General features: G+C 37.4%; 1 protein-coding gene across 1 annotated transcript in view; it reads right to left on the bottom strand.

Moving 5' to 3' along the window:
* The window catches only part of LOC126457992 (gastrula zinc finger protein XlCGF67.1-like), a 41,482-nt gene extending 19,557 nt beyond the window's left edge, over positions 1–21,925 (bottom strand). The window contains exons 1-2 of the mRNA XM_050094763.1: positions 21,707–21,925; positions 6,644–6,918 (exon numbers count right to left, since the gene is read on the bottom strand). Of these exons, the coding sequence (XP_049950720.1) occupies positions 6,644–6,918; positions 21,707–21,865 (434 nt within the window). The 5' untranslated portion in view covers positions 21,866–21,925. The remainder of the gene's footprint in view (positions 1–6,643; positions 6,919–21,706) is intronic.
* Between the last annotated feature and the right edge of the window lie 322 nt (positions 21,926–22,247).

Raw genomic sequence — 22,247 nt, 5'->3', positions numbered from 1 at the left:
GGCTGGCGGTGATGGCCAATAAGCTGAGGTTGGTGAAGTCAACAACCCAGTCATGACGTGATGGGATGAAGTGATCCTCACGTGTCTTAGAATTGGGCACTGCCCTCTCACACATAGCTTTTTACCACGGCGAGAGGATCTCCCATATTGTGATGCTTTTGGCGTGCACATCTCTATCCGCCATATTTTAACGAAGTGCATTTTATATTGTGATGCAAGGGCAGAAGCAAATATTGGTAGAGATCTGCCCTCTATTTTAGCTGATGATGAGACGAGTGTGACTAAGGTTTTAAAGTTTTGTGATGTATCTGGACTCTCACCTAAGCTTTTAGGCTGGAGGTTTTAGTGTGTTTCAGAGTGGCAGGCTTCTCCTTTTTTTATTCTTGTGGTCAGCGAACCACATCCATCTGCTATATTGTTTTAGCTCCTTATTCCACTTTCTTCCTGTGTCGTTAATGTTTTACTACTGACGCAATACTTCATTCCATGGTTCTGTGTGGATATGCACATAGTTTTCCAACAGCACTATGTTTTATGTGCTGTTTTATCTTCCTGTTTTGTGTATTTTACTGACACTCATCTCAATCTGTTTTCACTTGAGCACTAAAGATCTTGCTGTCATGCACCCATACGAACATGGACATGTACATGTACGTGTCCGTCTTGTACTGCAAGCTCTTTGTTTTCAATATTTTGAGAGGTGGTCGTATGGACCAAAACAAGAAAAAATGTCAAGTAAAGCTGGCTTAAAGTTCATTCCTTAAGAGCTATGAACACTTGTTCATCTTCGCTTCCGTGAAACACATCTCTGCTACTGAACAAGTGCTCATAGCTCATAAAGTATACACTTTAGAGCCCATAATTACTCGACATTTTTGGTTCGAATGATCTTCCCTGTTATATCCTGGAATAATGACCATTCCACATGGACACCATGTATATCATAATAAATAAATAAATGGTTTATTTGTCCATAATAACTTAACAGTCATGGGCATAGTCAGTTTACCCAACACAAGAACATTAAAAAAAGTTTAGAAGTAAAGATAAATTATACAAAATAACAGTAAAAATCCTTGATGGAGTACAAACATTTATCAATTAACAGTTGCTTTAATTTTGTCTTAAATATGTTTCTTTTTAACAATTTTATATTATTTTCCAATCTGTTATAAAAATATCTTCCAGCAGAAAATGGACTATGATCTGTTGCTTTTTTATTACTAAATTCTATGTGATAATGGTCTCTCTTTCTTGTATTATAATTATGGATTTCACTATTGATTACACTATGCTCCTTATTTTCTTTTACAAGCAGTATAGTTCTGAGAACATACAATGAATACACTGTTAGTATGTTATACTTAATGAAATATTCTCTTCAGGACTGACACCTACTAATATCAACTATTATCCTAATTGCTCTTTTCTGGGCTCTAAAAGCCCTATCCCTATATACCGATGGTGCCCCACCCCAAATCTCGATGCCATATTGCAGGTGGGAGTGTATAATTCCAAAATAGATTTGTCTTAAACAGGTTGTGCTATTATGCTAGAAAGACATTTTAGCAGATAAGTGTTACAGTAGATTTTTTTTGCACATGTAACTGATGTGCTCCTTCCATGTAAGATGTTTGTCTACTATAATACCCAGGAATTTATGTTTATCAATTGTTTCAACTGACAGCTCTGGTTCTGTATCCACTTGTCTTGATTTATACTTCAGCAGAAACTCCATCAGAATTGTCTTGTCCTTATTTAGTGCCAATTTGTTTTTGGTGAGATATTCTGTGATGAGGCTAATGTTCTCTGCATTATTTTGCACTGCTAACTGTTTTGTATAGCCCCAACTTATGAAGGAGGTATCATCAGCATAATTTACTAGGTTTGAATTTTGTGGAATTATTATATCATTGGTGTACACAATAAACAAAAAAGGCCCAATAATGCTTCCCTGAGTGACTCCACAGTTTAGAATTTAAAAGATGATTTTACTATTTGTGTATGTCTCCCAATTGTATAAAGGGCATTCAAACAGAAATGAGCCAGAGGCATAATTACAGAAACCAGTCCCTGTATGTTAGAAGTATTGACCCTGGCTGTTGAGACACTTGTCCCACTGTGACACAAGGCGGTGAATGGCTGTCTCATAAAATTCCCGGGGCTGCAATGTGAACCAGTTCCGCATGTACAGTTGGACATCGTCATCCACACAAGTGCAAGAAAGGTTATGCTGACGTTCTTCTTTGACCAAGATGGCCCACTTCTGATTCACTTCCTGCAGCACAGGACAACAATGAATGCCCAATGTTACTCGCAAACCTTGACCACCCTTTGCCAAGCGATCAAATCAGAACGACCAGGCAGTCTCACCTGTAGGGTCATTCTGCTTCACGACAATGCAAAGCCTCATATGACCAATACAGTCACAGAACTCCTGCAGAAATTCAAATGGGAGGTTCTTGGCCACCCTCCATACAGTCCGGACCTCTCTCCCTGTTATGCCATTTTTGTTCCGTTTGAAAAGACTCTAAGGGGCAAACGATTCACCTTGGACGATGATGTCCAGCTGTATTTGTGGAACTAGTTAATATCACAGCCCTGGGAATTTTGTGAGACAGCCATTCACCACCTTGTGTCACAGTGGGACAAGTGTCTCAACAGCCAGGGCCAATACTTCTAACATAGGGTTACTGGTTTCTGTAGTTATGCCTCCGGCTCGTTTCTTTTTGAATGCCCCTTGTATAATACAGCTTTACTCATTTTCTCCTGTCCGCAAGGTAGTATCTTAATGAATCTAATGCTACTCCTCTGACTCCATAAGTTTCTAATTTATGTACAAGATGTACAACTTTGCTTCCGCCGTTTGCCGATAGGTGACGACAACGGTAAATAGCGGTCAAAAGAAACAGATCGCAGATTTCAGCCAGTTAGTTTGGACCTTGGTCAACATAACCTCATTCAAACATTAGTTTATTTGTGTCATCTGCATCATAAAGTTGTTCTTGATTGAAAATGTCAGTTTATAAGCCTAATTCTCATCATTTGCGGGAGGTGTTACTGTTTTGTTTCACTATGAAGAAAACAGAGGCTGAGTCTCATCAAATTCTCTCAACTACGTATGGTAAGGACACTATTAGTGAAAGAACGTGTCGTGAGTGGTTTCAATGCTTCAAGAATGGTGATTTTTAATGTCGTAAACCGGCATAGTGGTGGAAGAGAGAATTTTTTCGAAGATGCAGAATTGGAGACATTAGTGAGTGAAGACTTGTGTCAAACTCAAGAAGAATTGGCATGATTAGTGGGAGTGACTCAGCAAGCCATTTCAAAACGTCTCAAGGCTATGGGCATGATACAGAAAGAAGGAACGTGGGTTCCGTGTGAGCTGAAACCAAGAGACGTTGAATGGAGTTTTTGTGTTTGTGAACAGTTGCTTCAGAGGCAGAAACGGAAGGGATTTCTGCATTGCATTGTGACCGGGGATGAAAAATGGGTTCATTACGGTAACCCTAAATGCAAAAAATCGTGGGGATATCCTGGCCATGCTTCCAAGTCGACTGCCAAACCAAATATTCGTGGCTCCAAGATCATGTACTGCATTTGGTGGGACCGCTCAGCATCATGTATTATGAGGTGTTAACACCAAGTGAAACAATCACGTGCTCATTATTGAACGAAATTAATGCGTTTGAGCAGAGCATTAAAAGACAAATAGCCGCAATAGAGTGAGACGCACAATAAAATAGCTTTGCAGCAGGACAGTGCTCGACCCCACATTGTGAGAGAGATCAAAATGTACTTGGAAATGTTAAAATGGGAAGTCCTACCCCACCCACCGTATTCTCCAGACATTGCGCTCTCTGACTATCACCTGTTCAGATCAATGGCACATGGCCTGGCTGATCAACACTTCCGATCTCTTGGAGAAGTCACAAATTGGATCGATTTGTGGATCGCTTCAAAAGATGAACAAATTTTTTGACGTGGGATTCATACACTGCTCGAAAGATGGGAGAAAGTAGTGGCCAGCGATGGAAAATACTTTGAATGATACATGTGTAACCAATTTGTTTCATTAAAGCCTCAAATGTTGGGGAAAAAATGGCGGAAGCAAAGTTGTAGAAGAACAGAATGGTTTACAGAGTCAAAAGCCTTGGATAGGTCTAAAAAGGTGCCAATAACTTTGTTTCCATCATCAACTTTATTCAGTACCGCTTGCAAAAATGTAGCTACAGTTATTGTAGACCGGCCCTTCTTGAAACCATGCTGACAGCTTTTGAATAGATTTTACTCACAGAAAAATGATTCAAGTTGATCAAGAAGTAGCCTTTCAAACAGCTTACTAGATACTGATGTCAATTAAATAGGCCAAAAATTTATTATGTCTGTAGTTATTCCCTTTTTATGTTCCAGTCTTATTTCGGTGACTTTTAACAGGTCAGGAAATGACCCCTGACTGAAAGAGCTGTTTATTAAATGTTGTAGTAGCATCATTAATTCATTACTGCATGCTTTCAGAAGTTTCTCTGAGATGTCATCCAGCCAGTGGATGTATTTGCTTTTAAGTTGGAAATGGTTTTCAGGATTTCCAATTCTGTGACATGCCTCAGGAAGAATGAATTACTAACATTACTGGGATTTAGCACCTGTCGTGGGTCAGTCACATCCTCCCTACTCACCCTACTAAACTGGTCTATGAATCTCTCACATACTTCCTTTGGGTCACTCAGCAGTTGTTAATTGTCACTTGTTATTGCACACTGCATTGTCACTCCCTCCTCTTTCCTTATTTACTATACTCCATGTTGTTTTGGTAACATTACTAGACTGCCTCATCTGTTCAGCATACATATGTGCTTTTAATGTCTTAAGTGCTTCCTTGTAGGTTTTTCTACAGGCTTTGTATTTAAATTGAAACTACTGCAGTTTGATGTATCTAAAAAGAACATATGAATTCCTTATATCTTCCTTTAATTTTATCATTAGGGGGAAGTTTAAGATTCCTGGAACTGTCAGTTTTCTTTAGTATTTTGACCACTGGGCACAGTTGATTAAGACAATAGGTTAATGTTGTATAAAATTTGTCCCACTTTTCATTAATATCTTCTATTTCATATAGACCTACCTGATGCCACTTTATGTGTGCCAGAGTTTCCTTTAATCTTTTAATGTATGATAGTCAAGCTTTCTTTTATAGGTTAATAGGTCCCCATCAGATACTATTTCTTTGTCCGTATGAAGCTCTAGGACTAATGCCCTATGAGCTGAAATGTGATTCTCAACAGTTCTAATTATAAGATCTTCCTTTCTTAAGTTTGTAATAACATGGTCACATGTAATTCTTGTTGGCATTGAATTCACGTGGTGTAATTATAGGACTGTAAAATATCAATATATCTAAGATAATTTATGCTGTTAGTTAAGGAGTTTATGTTCACTTCCCCTACTATTATAATCTGTTTTTTATGAGGTGATAGTTTGTCAACAAGTTCCTCTAAATGACATGAAAATTCTTCCATGTCACTGTTAGTGGATCTGTACAGGATAGCTATTATTAAACTGATATTCCTAAGATGTATTCTTATTGCTGCTATTCAAAAACCATCTCACATGCAAGTTTATCTACCCAATCAGTTTTTTCACACTGGACATTATTTTTGACATAAATACCAACACCCCAACCTTTTTGTTAATTCATACAATAGACACTGACTGTTTTATAATTACTTAAATTAATGTTACACATTTCTTCATTTTTGCACCCTAGTTCATTCAAAAGATAAATATGAGAACTACTAAGACTTAGGAATTTGTCAATTTGTTCTATTTTTTTTTTTGGTAATATATTGGACATTTTGTAATATTATTTTGAGTTTACTGTCATTTATGATGTTGTTTTCAAGTAATGACATGGAATGAGTCAATTAACTGGTCATTTACTTAATCATTATTTCAGTGTGGCTCACATTATAGAAAAGAATATTTAGCTTAGGTAACAGAAGTATGTAATATTTTTGTTCTGAATTAGCTACAGGTTTCTAAATAAAAAATCTATCAAGGAGCAGTCACCCAAAAGATTTTATACATAATTTGGTATCTGCCAAGTATTTAATATCACTGAGTAAATAATCAAAGATTTTAATGAATGGTTCTGAAGGTAATTTTTTTTCTAATATTGAAATTAAGGATATCATTATTCGATTTGAATGTTAATGGATGACTTGTTAAAATACAAAGCTCGTTGAATAGTTGTATATTGTTCAAATGGCTAACGACTCACTTTTGTACAATGGAAACTTTCTTTCTTAACAATGAGTTACCCCAGAGTATAATTCCATATGACATTACTGAATAAAAATAAGCAAAGTACGCTAATGTTTTGTTCTCGCGAAGAGCTGCAATAATATGAAGTGAAAATTTAGCTGAACTGAGATATTTAGAAAGGTCATATACCTTCCCTCATGTTTTTAAAGTTAGGTGAATATAAAATATTGAGTGTATTTAATTTCAATGTTGAAATCTAAATGAAAGGCATGCTGCTAATAGTATGGAAGCAGCCCACATTGTGCATTCAAAATACATGCTCACAAACAACAACAACAACAACAACAACAACAAGACCTTGATCTTCTGTTTATCTCACCTGCTGTGTTCAAACCACATTCCTCTTGTACGGAATGCTCTTCCACATACATCACATTTAAATGGGCGTTCTCCAGTGTGTTTTCGTTCATGATTAATTCGATCCCCTAGCTGGAAAAATGTCTTGTCACAGAATTTACATGTATGACGCTTGTCTCCTCTGTGCAGCCGAAGATGTGATGACAGACTAGATTGGTGAACAAAAGTTTTTCCACAAAGCTTGCATTTGTGTTGACTGAGTCCTTGATGTGAGCGAATGTGAGGTTCTAATGATGCCTGTATAAGAATACCATCTTTAAGAACAATAATTACCACTACAGCAAATGATACAAGTAATTATGTTGAACATCCAATGTTAAACACTTCAGATTCTTGTTTTCCAAACATTCAATACCATATTGCAATAATTCATTCTGGTAATATCCCCACAAGTTCCCAACACAATTTTTTTATGTATAATACAAGTACTGGTTATTGTTTTCAGTGTATTTGGATTGACTTAAGGGGGAGGAGGAGAGAGTGCAATTAAACTGTCAATTCCCCGTCATTTGTAAAATCTCACTGAAACTGTGATTAAGTGAATCACTACAAATTGATATGTGTATAGGCTTTCTCCAAGATTAAATAAGCTCTATATCATTCTCTGTCACCTATTGTATGTCACTGTTACTCTCCAATAACATTAGTAATTTGAAGTGAAGTATACAGCCAACAAATAGTTTCAGGTTTTGACATACATCTGTAAATCTAAATGTAGTAATCAGAGAACCTAACCAAACTAATACAATGTTCTCTCACAGTTTTAAGCTTTTAGAATAACCAGGCTCTGCCTGCAGACAACAGTTATTTTGTCAACTTTTAGATTCTTGGGCCAGTATTATTTATGTATAAATAAATTCTTCCCACTATTGAGACTTTTACACTGATATCCTTGCTATTAACATTTTCTGGTCCAATGCAGGAAGTTACATTAAGTTTTTATAACTAAGACACTTTGACATCTTACATGTGCAGCTGCTATGTTTGTCTCCTGTGCATCAACTAGTTAACCAAATAAGTAATGCTGTCATGAACCAAAGGATGGTTTGAACACCACAGAACACATTTATGACATTAACACCATCAGTTTCGTTCCCATTTAAAGTAAATTACAAACTTTGTGTAAAGCGGTGAATTGATGCCTTCTTTGCTGTTCTATTGTCTTACTCTGACCTTTGACATGGCTGACCCAGCCACTTGAAGAGTGACACACAGATTAATGTGGACTCTGAATTATGAGGTTACTCAGCATTTTTCACATTAACAAACATTGCTGAGATGAAAGAAATGATAAGTGACAGATAAAACTCCTAGAAGTGACTGTGATTGAACCTATGACTTTTGGAGCTGTCTGGCACTTTACCACAGTGCCACCATGCCACAGAAGTGGTGCAGGCTTAATCAAATATCTGCTTCACTCCTCTTGGAATCTACACTTCAACCAGCTACAGTGCCCCACTTATAAACTATTGATCAACCAGTTTCCTTTCACAGAGCCTTTTATAAACATTCTAAAAACATTCATTGAATAATATTCAAGTAACCACCTTTGTCATCATTACTCCTTAAGTGTACACTGAAGGGCCTGTAACAGTTATCATGCAAAAATTGTTGTTCTATTATAGCTGTATTTTTCATGATGAAATACTGATAAAGATTCTTACAGTGGAGATCCTAGAACTAATGTTTCAAACTGACATTGTCTGCTTTTTATTTAAAGTGCCCCACAGAACACATTTATGACATTAACACCATCAGTTTCGTTCCCATTTAAAGTAAATTACAAACTTTGTGTAAAGGGGTGAATAGATGCCTTCTTCGCAATGCAGTGTCGTCTAGTGACTGTGCAAACTGGCTGAGTTTGTGAACCTTGAAAATGTTGAAATAAATTTTATATTCACACACAATTTTTTTCCATTGTTTAATTCCATTTCTTGTTCTGCAAAGGCTGTTAGTAGAGATTATTTGAAACTGAGCCCAGAACTTTCAGAAAATCTGTGACTACCAGAGAAAGTGGCAATACATACACACAGCCTCGTTTCGTAATTTTGTTTGCAGCTTGCAACTAGTCCAATGTGCTATATTCTCTACTAAAGCCAGCTTCTTCCTTTAAAATCCAGTGTTTTTCTGTGGATCATGTAACAAATCATATACTGCACTTGTATTTGGTGAAAATAATTCATATGTTGATTGAAAACCATTCAACTAATAAAGGGAAGGTCTTTGAATGGTAATTTATTATGATACTAAGAATTATTTTTACTTCTTTGCTAATATAATGTAGTGAAGTAGCTCTTCCTTAAGAAGCATACATGAATCTTTAATCTTCAACAACCAGTTAACCATACACTTAACTTTTGCTCCTCATGGCTGTGGGTGTTGCGGGTTGATATTTGTAATTATAGACACTCTGGAAATATTGATTATACTTGAAGTAATGTTTTATATTCCATGATGTACGTTCGTTGGAGAGAAATAAATTAATGTTGTATTGGAATCACGGTGTTGTGTGTCCGTAATATTTTGGTGCCGAAACCCGGGAAGAAATTGCGATTTCCTGTGTGATTTCAACAATTAACGGCTTACATTCTAGGTTGGATTCTTAGTGGAAGCAAATCAAGCACCACAGCTAACCTTGTGACGGCAAACTACATCAGTTTAGAGACAGCGACAACAACAGACGATATTTTATGACGTTTCTGGAATTTAGAAACAATGGGAATCACAGAAGATGAAACAACAACTCTGAATCAGAAGGAATTGGTGTTATTGCAAGATTTCGCAAACTCCTACTGCATCGAAGACAAAAGAAGAGTGGTGTCTTTCACCAGGAAACCCAACGTTATATTATCTAATAATCTTCAGCAAGCAGAGAAGAGATTTGCTTCATTTGCGTCACTAGAGAAAAAATTTACGAAGGACAAGAAACTGAAACAAATTTACAAGGCGCAAATGATAAAACACATCAAGAAGAAACATGTGGAAGTCACCCCTTCTGGACATAAATTGCGTGACACATTTTATCTGCCACATCATGCAGTAAAGAAAGAAAAGTTAGGCGTCATCAAATGGAGGATTGTATTTGATGGTTCATCGCACGACCAGAATGCACGTTCATTGAATGACTCTTTAGAAATAGGTCCTAATTTACTTCCTGACATTCTTTCAATATTACTGAGATATCATCTACATCAAGTAGCCTTAATTGCCGATATTAAACAAGCATTTCTACAGTTAGTTCTTCACAGGAAAGATAGAGATCTTGCGAGGTTTTTTTGGTACAAAGTAATCGTAGATCAACAAGGAAACTATATTATAACTGACGAAAGGGTTACATACCGCTTCACCCTGCTACTTTTCGGACTTACCTGCAGTCCGTTTCTTCTTGCAGCCACACTGAAAGAACTTGCTGTAATGCACAAAACGAATTTTCCGCAAGCTGCTTTACTTGCTGAAGATAATATGTACACGGATGATTTTGTAGCAGGTGCTAAAGATGAAAATGCCATAATTAACTTATATTATGAGCTTACATCACTCATGGGACAGATCAGCCTACCAATGGCAAAGTGGGCCACAAATTCAAGCCAACTGATTGGAATATGGCAATCAGAAGGTGTCATAAACGCTACAGATACAGAGGTACTGGGAGTCCACTGGAACATACAGACTGATACGCTCAGTGTTGTTCACAACAATGTTACCGACAATGTTATAAATCGTCCTGCCACTAAGCGAGAAGTACTATGAAACACTGCTAGATTCTATGACCCACTGGGTTTGTTGTCGCCTGTGTCCTTCACTGCAAAAATAATTTTTCAAGAAATTTGGTCAAGAGGAATTGAATGGGATGAGCTTATACCCCTTGATCTTGGCAAATGCTGGCGAATGTGGGTATTAACATTGCCATCATGTTCACACATAAAAATGCCCCGATGGGTTGGTGTATCTGAAAACACTGATCCAGAAATCCATGTCTTTTGCGACGCATCAGAAAAGGCGTATGGAGCAGTCCTTTATGTACGGTGCATCACAACAAATATGGTATCAGTCCATTTAGTTTGCAGTAAAAACCGACTAGCTACCATCAAAAAAATAACTCTTCCACAGCTGGAACTTCTAGCAACACTTCTTGGATCACAACTATTTCATTATTTCTGTAAGGCCACGAGCTATAATGCAAATCGTGCAACATTGTGGACTGACTCAACTGTAGCCTTAGGATGGATACAACATGACCCTAAACGATGGAAAACCTTTGTGTCAAACCGTGTTACGGAAATACAACGACCAATGAATCCGTCACAGTGGATGCACTGCCCTGGTGACGAAAATCCAGCTGATCTAACCTCCAGAGGTACCACAGCAGATAAACTTCACCACGCTTCTGTATGGTTCCATGGACCTGCTTGGTTAACAAAGAACAGAACACAGTGGCCTCGAATTTTACAGACGGAAGAGCACTCCTTGCCAGAAAAGAAGAAATTAACAGACCAAGTCTTCATGGTACAAACAACGATTCCTATTTTAACAGCTACACGATACAGTAGCTACTTCAAGCTGTTAAGAGTTACATGATGGGTACTTCACTTTAAACGGCTCTTATTGAAAGAAAACAGAACATTTGGAGAACTAACAGCATCAGATTTGGGCAAAGCATGCACTTACTGGGTTCAAGTTGTTCAACAGCAACATTTTGCACTCGAACTGCATGCACTATACAACAACATGCCTCTACCACGTAATTCTCAGATAGCTCACTACAACCCATTCTTGGATAATGGTCTTATTCGTCTCGGTGGACGGCTGCAGTTTGCAGAATTACCCAGAGATCAATGCCACCCGATTCTTCTTGAAGGACATCATCATTTCACACGTTTACTGATCCAGCAGACTCACATTCATTTGCATCCCCTGGGAGTAAACAAAGTGTTATCTGAACTGAGAACAGAATTCTGGATACTTAGAGCTTGACAGGCAATTAAACATGTTCTCCACCGTTGTCTACCTTGTAAGATGGTGAAAGCTCAAATTGTTCAACACACTGAGGATCCATTACCAGCTGAACGAGTCTCACCACTGAAACCATTTACAGTAACAAGTATTGACTTTGCTGGTCCATTATATGTCAGACAAGGACATATTACGAAGAAAGAGTATATTGCTCTATTCACATGCGCAACAACACGAGCCATACACCTGGAACTATGCTCAGATATGTCAACTGACAGATTTCTTCAATCCCTACAAAGGTTCTCACAACACTACCTACTGGTCCAGAATCACAAGTTAGAAAGGACTTGTCCAGGGAATTTCAATGGCTGCAGAAGATGGCAGAACACTTCTGGAACAGGTGGAAGAAAGAATATCTGATCCTGCTCAAAAACTTCCATGGAACTCATCAACCAAGGCCAGGTTCAGGAAGACTCCAGCTGGGTGATGTCGTTCTTCTACAAGAGGATGTTCGTCCACGACACATGTGGAGGAAGCTGTGGATAGAAGATCTTCATGAAGAAAGAGATGGGAAAATACGAACTGTAACCTTACGAACTTCAGAAGGATCCATAATCTCACGTCCCATTCAACTGGTCATTCCTCTAGAAGTTGACCAGGGTGGGGAGGGTGTTGCGGGTTGATATTTGTAATTATAGACACTCTGGAAATATTGATTATCCTTGAATTAATGCTTTATATTCCATGATGTACGTTCCTTGGAGAGAAATTAATTAATGTTGTATTGGAATCACGGTGTTGTGTGTCCGTAATAGTGGGTGTGCTCTGCTGTGGATGTGAGAGCACATGTGGAATTAATGGTGGTTCAAATACAGAAGACTAGCTGAAATCACTGACCTGCATACAGTACAAATCTGCAAACACAGACTGTTTACTGTAGTTGTGACAAATACATGTCCGTTGATGGCACTCAGTACTCAGTCCATGTAAGTAGGAACAAAGCTTGACTGATCAACGTATGCTGTCACTGGCCTCTGTAGGCTGATGTGGAACGGTTGTGTGGCTGCACTTGTGGCGAAACTGTTGATACTCTCAGAATCCCTGACTAGACTCTGACAGAAGTTTTCCCTCCTGTCCTGTCTGGCAGTATCTGAAGAGCCTGACATCACAGTGATGCTTCAAAACCAAAGGAGTCATGTCTTACTCCTTCCTTGTTGGCACCTGGCGATGCTGCTTCATCATACAGCATCTCTGTGGTGGGCAATTATCATTGTCACTGCAAAATCAAAAATGTAAATTTATAAATAATTGCAGGAAATGAGAATCAAACCATTGACCCAGACAAGCTAGCCAGTGCTTACAACCATTACGCTGGGGCAGATTATACACAGCACTTGTTATTCCTCCACTTCCTCCCAAAACAGTAACTTGTTGTTTGCAAGTGTACTACAGCTTCCTGTATCTCAGTTAGTGGTTTTTTGTATGATAGCTATGGTGGATCCTTACATTCTGGCTGTGTTTCTCACATCATAATGGTAACTGCGACATTCAAATGGAATTAATTCCATCTAGCCATTGCAATCATTGGACAGGTTTTTGTGTTCCTTTTATCAAAAGGCACTATCGTCAATCTGCACCTCAGAATTATGGAACAATGACATTGCTGTTTGTGCCCCTCCCCCAAACCAAGCAACCAACAATCAGAATTATTACAGGGCTTCATATTGATGACATCTCTGCACCTTTATCTGCTCAGCATAGGATTACCATCCACAGTTTCATAGGTGATGTCTGACACGTGACATAGGATTCAGTATGAGTCAAAGTAGCACTTCAATCTTTTTCCTGGTAGCAAGACCTGCACAGATATAAGAATCCAAACTAGGTCATTTGGGTAGTGTTTCACTTTATGACGTTCAAGCTCCTTATCCTGTGCATCCAAGCTCGTGTCAGCTGTCTTGCTTCTTCAGTTCTGCTTATGTGCTGTTTGATGTAATCAACCTGAGTTCATAAGGTTGAAAGAGAGAAAAAACATCAACTGACATTTCAGCCTCTCAATTATGGATTTAAAAAAAACAGCATGAAATGTGTAATATCTTTCTTTGCTGTGTTACATGCAAATGTTACAACAGCAGTATCATATCTCAGTCTCTCTATTTGATGTCAGCACAGATTGAGAGTGTATCTGCCAATGGCTTTTAAAAAATTCCGTATGACCATTCACTTGCAGGTGGTAGGCGGCAGTTGTCCTGTGGATGATGTTGCAGTATGAAATTACTTCTGACAGCAGTCTAGAATGAAATTTTTTCCACAATCAGAGATCTTTACACTTGGTGCCCGATGCTTCAAAATTGCCTTCTGCAAGAAACAAACAGTTTCTATAACTTTGGCAGTCTGTACAGCCCTGGTTACTATATAAGAAGTGAAGTAGGCAGTGCATACTATATAACCCATTTATTGCTATTTGTGAACTTGGGAAACAGCCTAAGAAATCAGTTCCAGTCTGGTGAATTATAGGAACTACGAGAGGTATGGCTACAATATGTCCTGCTCTTAACTGAGAAACATGCTCTGAATGAATGATGAGATGTGGATGTTCATAGCAAATGGTGACTCTGGGCTCCCCATATCTAGTTTTGATGGTTATAATTGTCACTGGCACATACATTTCTGTAATGAGTCTGTGTAATTTTTTGACTTTGAAATGTTAACTGTGTGTCCAGACTGTTAACTAGAACACGTCTCTTCTCCAGATCCTTATGAATTATCTGTTGTTCAGTTGGTGACAGCCTATGTGAGTGTAGACTGATGAGGGGTGACTGATATGGTGTTTCACATTCGGTTGCCTAATTTTCCTTGTTTTACCCCCCCCTCTCTCTCTCTCTCTCTCTCTCTCTCTCTCTCTCTCTCTCTCTCTCTCTCATTGAATTTTGTTGTGCCTTCTTCCTACTAATAACCACTAACTGAAGGTCATACATAAAAATTTCAGCTCAAATTTATGTATCATAACATCTCCCACCTCATTAGGCAAGTGAAACAGATAGCTTGGTCCACATGTTTAACAATTTGGTCATTGATTCATTTACATGAAATATTATCTAGATGCCTTAGGGATGGATTCTAATGCACTGTACCCATAAAAGACACAAAATACTGAAATGGCTAACTCTTGGAATGCACGTAGCGAAGTGATGGTATAAGATAGATTGTCATATTTGAGGGAAACTTTGGCAGCTGCTGAGGTTGCTGTGGCTGCAGCAATTCATTGGTTCCTTATTGTTTGCACTCAGGCTTTGTGTTACCTACATATGCTGTTTTGTGCAGTGGGTTATTGTGACCAAATGCAGATGACTAGCAGAGGTCACAGCTGTAACTCTCCACTTGAACAAACTGTAAAATTTTATGACAGGAGGCCAATGTGAGTCATAAGGCTTAGTGCTTATAGTTTAGTTGTCTTTGAAAATATGGTTTTAACAGGACAAACAGTACATAATGTAGTGTTGCCATAGATTTTGCTTAATTTCTGCAACACTGGATAGTTTATCACTACATGTATTTTGATGTAATATCAGTCTGCTCAGACACCTCATCCGTTTTGCATCGTATCCATACTGCTGTAATTTTTTCTAATGGTTCTGTGTTTAATAGTCAATTAAATGAATGAATGCTTGGTTTGTAAATTAAAATTTGACATACTAACAGCAGACTGAAGCATATACTGATTTTACAAAAACTTTTTATGAATACCATTTTCCTTTTCTTCTTGCTGTATTTTAACTTCGTGTCTTGTCACTCTTGGTCAAATGTGTTTATATAAAATTATTTCATTTGTAAATCTTGCAAATATAAGATAAATTTTATATTATTGAGAACCATCATATGATCATGATTTATGACCTTGGTGTTTTTCCACCTAGCTATATTGCACTACAGGTAAGTAACAAAAGATTTACAAATTGAACTAATTTGTACTGTTGTAATCGTATGTAAGTAAAGTAGTTTATGAAACTTGGTAGGAACTGCATTATGGTAACCAAACACACTGCAGACTACTTGCTTTTGGCTTTTTCAGTAAATGGAAGAGTATGAGCTTGAAACTAGGAATTTCCTTTGCAGTTACTTTTATTTTCCATGGGGCATATGTAATCATAATGATGTGGAGTGATCATTTTCCATTCATATTACACACTCATATGTAAATATGGCTCCATGCTGACCGTTTACAGTTTTTTAAATTAAATTTGATTTTTTTTTTTTATAAAGATAGGAAGTAGTAATTCCAGTGCACCACCTTTTACATTATTACATAAATATTATTTCTACAGGAGTTGTGAGGACCAGATTCAGCATATTAAAAATTCCAACATGCCAACGAGATCTGTGCTCATACAGAAATAACTTCCTTCTTTTTACAATATCAGAAGTGCAGACGTTTCCTGGAGGAGTTGGATGGAACTGGCCAACTGTCAAAAGAGAGTATTGGCTTGGGAATACTGTTAAATAAGTTTCAGATATGATATTTATTTACATATTTAATCACATGGCTTATGGGCTGGAGCTTGTGCCTTCTGACTTCAAACCACAATTGGTAGCTACTATGACAGGTGTCTTAAAAGTGTAAATATATCATACCAGCTTAGTGCACACTGCTTTGCATGCATAGACCGTATGGTCTGCACAGACTTTTTTTGTTTTTCTTTAATTGAATTTGTATGTTGTTACACCCATTGCTCACGTGTAAATCTACACACTATAAAAATGTTAGTGACCATTTACATGGCTGCCAGTCTTTGCACAATTTCTTCGGGTATTGAAGTGTTCCATTGATTTTAATTTAATTTCATATAGTGAGTTAAAAAAAAGGACAAATTGGATATATGGTTCTTTAGTTATCACCACCAGTCTTTGACCCAGTACTGAACTCTCTGTTCTCAAACAGATATTCTTGTACATGGAACAGCATTTAAGCATGGAATCTATTTTGTCATCAGTAATGATTAGTTTTCACAGTTATTACAACAAAACTAATTCTGTAAACATAGATTAGGCCATTTGAGAAGTATTAAAGAGCATGTTTTTCCCCTATTCAGTTCTGACAAAACAATTTGTTATGGTGACTATTAAATAGCTTTCTTTGATTTAGTTCACAAACTGAAAGACTTTCTAAACTTTTAATGCTAGTTAATGCCATACAAGCATGGTCTTTTCCAACTGTACTTTTGAGCAAAAAGTGAGCTTGCTTTCATAATGAAATATTTTCATAAAACTTTTCATCCCCTATTTCATGCCCCTTTTTTCTTTCTTTTTTTGTGTCATCAGTATTCTGATTGGTTTGATGTGGCCTGCCAAGAATTCCTGTCAGTTTCCTCATCTCAGAGTAGCACTTGCAACCTATGTCATCAATTATTTGCTGGATATATTCCAATCTCTGTCTTCCTCTACAGTTTTTGCTCTCTAACGCTCCCTCTAATACCATGGAAGCCATTCTCTGATGTCTTAACAGATTTCCTATCATCCTGTCCCTTCTCCTTGTCAGTGTTTTCCACATATTCCTTACCTTTCCGATTCTGCACAGAACCTCCTCATGTCTTACGTTATCAGTCCACCTAATTTTCAACATTCGTCCGTAGCACCACGTCTCAAATGGATCGGTTCTCTTCTGTTCCAGTTTTCCCACAGACCATGTTTCACTAATATATAATGCTGTGCTCAAAACGTACGTTCTCAGAAATTTTGTCCCCAAATTAAGACATATGTTTGATACTAGTAGACCTCTCTTGGCCAGGAATGCCCTTTTTGCAAGTGCTAGTGTGCTTTTGATGTCTTCCTTGCTCCATCCATCATTGGTTATTTTGCTGCGAATGTAGTAGAATTCCTTAACTCCATTTACTTCATGACCATCAATCCTGATGTTAAGTTTCTCACAGTCTCATTTCTGCTTCTTCTCATTACTTTTGTCTTTCTTCAATTTACTCTCAATCCATACTCTGTGCTCATTAGAGTGTTCATTCTATTCAGCAGATCATGCAATTCTTCTTGACTTTCACTCAGGATAGCAGTGTCATCATCAGCGAATTGTACCTTTGATGTCCTTTCACCTTGAACTTTAATTCCGCTCCTGACCACCTTTCTTTTATTTCCATTAGTACGTCTTTGATGTACAGATTGAACAGTAGGGGTGAAAGATTACATCCCTGTCTTACATCCTTTTTAATCTGAGTACTTCGATCTTGGTCATCTACTCTTATAATTCGCTCTTGACTCTTGTACACATTGTATATTATGTGGCTGTCCATATAGTTTACCCCTATTTTTCTCAGTATTTTGAACATCTTGCACCATTTTACACTGCCAAACGCTTTTTCCAGGTTGACAAATCCTGTGAATCTGTCTTGATTTTTCTTTGGTCTTTCTTCCATTATCAGTCGCAATGTCAGAATTGCCTCTCTGGTGCCTTTACCTTTCCTAAAGCCAAACTGGTCGTGATTTAACACATCCTCAATTTTCTTTCCATTCTTCAGTATATTATTCTTGCCAGCAACTTGGATGCATGAACTGTTAAACTGATTGTGTGATAATTCTTGTATTTGTCAACTCTTGCAGTCTTCAGAATTGTGTGGATGGTATACTTCTGAAAGTTAGATGGCATGTCACCAGACTCATACATTCTACTCACCAACATGAACAGTCCTTTTGTTGCCTCTTCTCCCAATGATTTTAGAAATTCTGATGGAATGTTATCTATCCCTTTCTGCCTTATTTGATTTTAAGTCCTCCAAAACTCTTAAATTATGATTCTAATACTGAATCCCCTCTCTTTTCTAAATTGACTCCTGTTTCTTCTTCTATCACATAAGACAAATCTTCTCCCTCGGAGAGGCCTTCAATGTACTCTTTCCATCTATCTGCTCTCTCCTCTGCATTTAACAGTGGAATTCCCATTGCACTCCTAATGTTACCGTACGCGCTTTTAATTTCACTGAAGGTCGTTTTGACTTTCCTAAAGTCAGTCCTTCTGACAACCATATCTTTTTCGATTTCTTCACATTTTTCATGCCGCCATTTTGTCTTCACTTCCCTGCACTTCCTATTTATTTCATTCATCAGAGACTTGTATTTCTAGGTTTCTGAATTTTCCTGAATGTTTTTGTTATTTCCTTCTTTCTTCAACAAGCTAAAGTATTTCTTCTGTTACACATGTTTCTTTGCAGTTATATTCTTTGTTACCCATGTTTCTTCACAGTTACATTCTTTGTATCTAAGTTTTTCGTTTTAACTTCTGTGATTCCCATTTTGAGAGATGTCTGTTCCTCTTCAGCTAGCCCTTATTGCTGTCTCTATTGCCTTAGAAAACTTCAAGTGTATCTCGTCATTCCTTAGTACTTCTGCTTCCTACCTCTTTGGGTATTGATTCTTCCTGACTAATCTCTTGAACTTCAGCCTACTCTTCATCACTAATAAATTGTGATGTGATTCTATATCTGCTTCTGGGTACACTTTAGAATCCAGTATCTGATTTCGGAATCTCTGTCTGACCATGATGTAATCTAACTGAAATTTTCCTGTATCATCTGGCCTTTTCCAAGTACACCTCTCCTTTTGTAATTCTTGAACAGAGTATTTGCTATTAGTAGCAGAAATTTATTACAGAACTCAATTAGTCTCTCTCCTCTCTCATTCCTTGTCCAAAGCCCATAATCTCCAGTACCTGTTTCTTATACTCCTTCCCTTACAACTGCATTCCAGTCCCCCATGACTATTAGATTTTCATCTACCTTTACATACTGTATTACCCTTTCAATATCTGCATATACTTTCCCTCTCTCTTCATCTTCAGCTTGTGATGTTGGCGTGTATACCTGAACTAACATTGTCACTGTTGGTTTGTTGTCAATTCAGATAAGAACAACCCATCACTGAACTGTTCACAGCGCCAAACTCTCTGCCCTACCTTCCTATTCATAATGAATCCTACTCCTGCTATACCATTTTCTGCTGCTGTTGATATTACTGTATACTCATCTGATCAGAAATCCTTGTCTTCTTTCCATTTCACTTCACTGTTCCTTACTATATCTAGACTGAGCCTTTGCATTTCTCTTTTCGGATATTCTAGCTTCCCTATTATGTTCAAGCTTCTGACATTCCAACACCCAATGTGTAGAATGTTATTCTTTTGTTGGTTATTCAGTCTTTCTCTCATGGTCACCTCCCCCTTGGCAGTCCCCTCCTGGAGATCCAAATGGAGGACTATTCTGGAAATTTTTGCCAGTTGAAAGGTCATGACACTTTTTCAATTACAGGCCACATGGATCCTGTGGATACATATTGAGTGTCTTTAATGCAGTGGTTTCCATTCCCTTCTGCATCCCCATGCCATTGATCATTGCTGAATTTTCTGTCTTAAGGGGCAGTTTCTCACCCCAAGGACAAGAGAGTGTCCTGAACCTCTGCCCACCCCTTCATCCTTTTTGATGAGGCTGTTGGCAAAATGAGGGTGGCTTCTTACACTGGAAGTCTTCGGGCCCCAATGCTGTTTATTAGTAAAAATTTAGGTGGTGGCAGGTTTCAAAGCCAGGACCGAGGACATTTTGATTACGGATCAAAAATGCTACCTAGACCATTGGTGCAGATCTTAGAGACTGAATTTTCAAAAATACTGTTACATTTATAATTTTTTATTTCTGAGTGAGAAACCAAATACCAATTTTCGTAGTTCTTTCTTCAAAACTGCCTTAGTAGTGACATATTTTCAAAAAATCTTTCATCCCGTATTCCAACTCCTCAGAGGCAGAATTTTGAAAATCCAATCTTAAATGATGCCTGCAGTATAAGATCAACCCCTCTCCAAATTTCGAGTTTCTATGCTTAGTGGCAGTCAGTGAATCAGCCAGGACAATTCCTTTTATATAGAAAGATTAATTTTTTTTTTTTTTTTTTGCATAAGCTGGTTGTTGGTGGTAGTTTAATTTATCGGCCTAGTTTTGGGCATTCACCATCATCAGCAGTTTCTTATACATAACGGAAGGAAAAGGAAGGAATATTGAGTTTATCATCCTGTCAACATTGAGGTCAGTAGAGACGGAGCACAAGCTTGGACTGTGACAGGTATGGGGAAGGAAATCGGCCATGCCCTTTCAAAGAAACCATCCTAGCATTTGCCTGGAGTGATTCAGGGAAATCTCAGAAAACTTAAATCTGGATGACTGGCCATGAGTTTGAACCGTCATCCTCCTGAATGCAAATCCAGCATGCTAATCACTGCGCCACCTCGCTCGGTTTATTGTAATGCTTTATAGCGTATGCCAATGACAGTATTTTGTCATAATCATATTATAATATGACTTATGTATGTAATATATGCACAATCAGCAAATTTTACATATATCACTAATATAAGCCCTATAATCGTATTATTACATGACAATTATGAAATACTGTCATTAGCGTACGCTAAGAGGTATTATGTATAAAATACCATTGATGATGGGTGAATGTCCGGAACTAGTCTAGTAAACTTGTAATATAAGAAAATTTTCAGACAGATTCTAAACATCTGCATAAATTTAATAAAACAGTTTAATCTTTCTCTTTGAACAAATTAAGAACTCTTTCCTAAGGACGATAAGTAAAAAGATCTCGTAAGAAAATCTTCTGTTAAATAGTTATCATCTGAAATTATCTTTTTCTTTTCTTTTCATTTCATAACATTGATCTCTTAAAGAAGACTGTATGAAAACTTCTTTGCTAAAAATGTGGGGGTGGGAGGAGGGAGAGGACAGATTACATCAAAACTAGTTAAAAGATTTGTATTTGCAGAACCTTCTGGCTGTCTGACTAAGACACATTCCTCTTTTATTTCTTATACTTTTTTAGTTTCAGCCCTAGCTTTCAAAGACAAAAACTTTAGTTAAAAAAGAAACATTGTGATACAATTCTAATAATACAGTGCTATTATGTTTTAACATTCATCTGTTTGAGATAAATTTATTTTGTGCTGACTTTGGGAAACTTGGTAGCTTATAAATGTAATCAAATTTTTAAAAATGTAAAACTTTTGTATGACCCTTACCTTCTGTTTAAATACTTTGCCACAAGTCTCACAGAGATATTTTGTCTCCTCATAACTGTTATGACTGTGATCCATGTGTGTCCTAATATCTGATGCATTTTTAAATAGTTGAAAACATATTTTGCATTTGAATGTTCGTTTATAAGCTTTCAGTCCCATGTCAGCATGGTCATGTTTGCAGTGATTTGACAATGTCCAAGAGGTAGGAAATGTCAGAGAACAAAACTGAAAACCAGGAAAAATTAGAAGTAAAATACGAAGTTCTCTGTCAGCAAAACTTTTTCAAAAAGGTGAGACATAGTGGAATGGAAAATAATTCGAAATTCATAACTTCCTGTAAAAAGAAGTGTCAGTGAAAATAGTGAGACAAACATTCATTCTTATAATACTGTAGTTGTGTAATTGTGACAATACAATACTTCTTAAATATAAAAGTTGAATAAATGTAATTCTCTCATGTAGATGTCCAGTGACGCATGTGTGTACTTTCAAATGGCTGCACCTGTTGCAGTGCTGTGTGTGTGTGTGTGTGTGTGTGTGT

The sequence above is a fragment of the Schistocerca serialis genome, chromosome 1 (assembly GCF_023864345.2).
Source record: "Schistocerca serialis cubense isolate TAMUIC-IGC-003099 chromosome 1, iqSchSeri2.2, whole genome shotgun sequence".
In the NCBI taxonomy this organism is placed as follows: Eukaryota; Metazoa; Arthropoda; class Insecta; order Orthoptera; family Acrididae; genus Schistocerca; species Schistocerca serialis.
The sequence above is the reverse complement of the archived record's forward strand: the minus strand, read 5'-3'. Positions and strand labels throughout refer to the sequence as shown.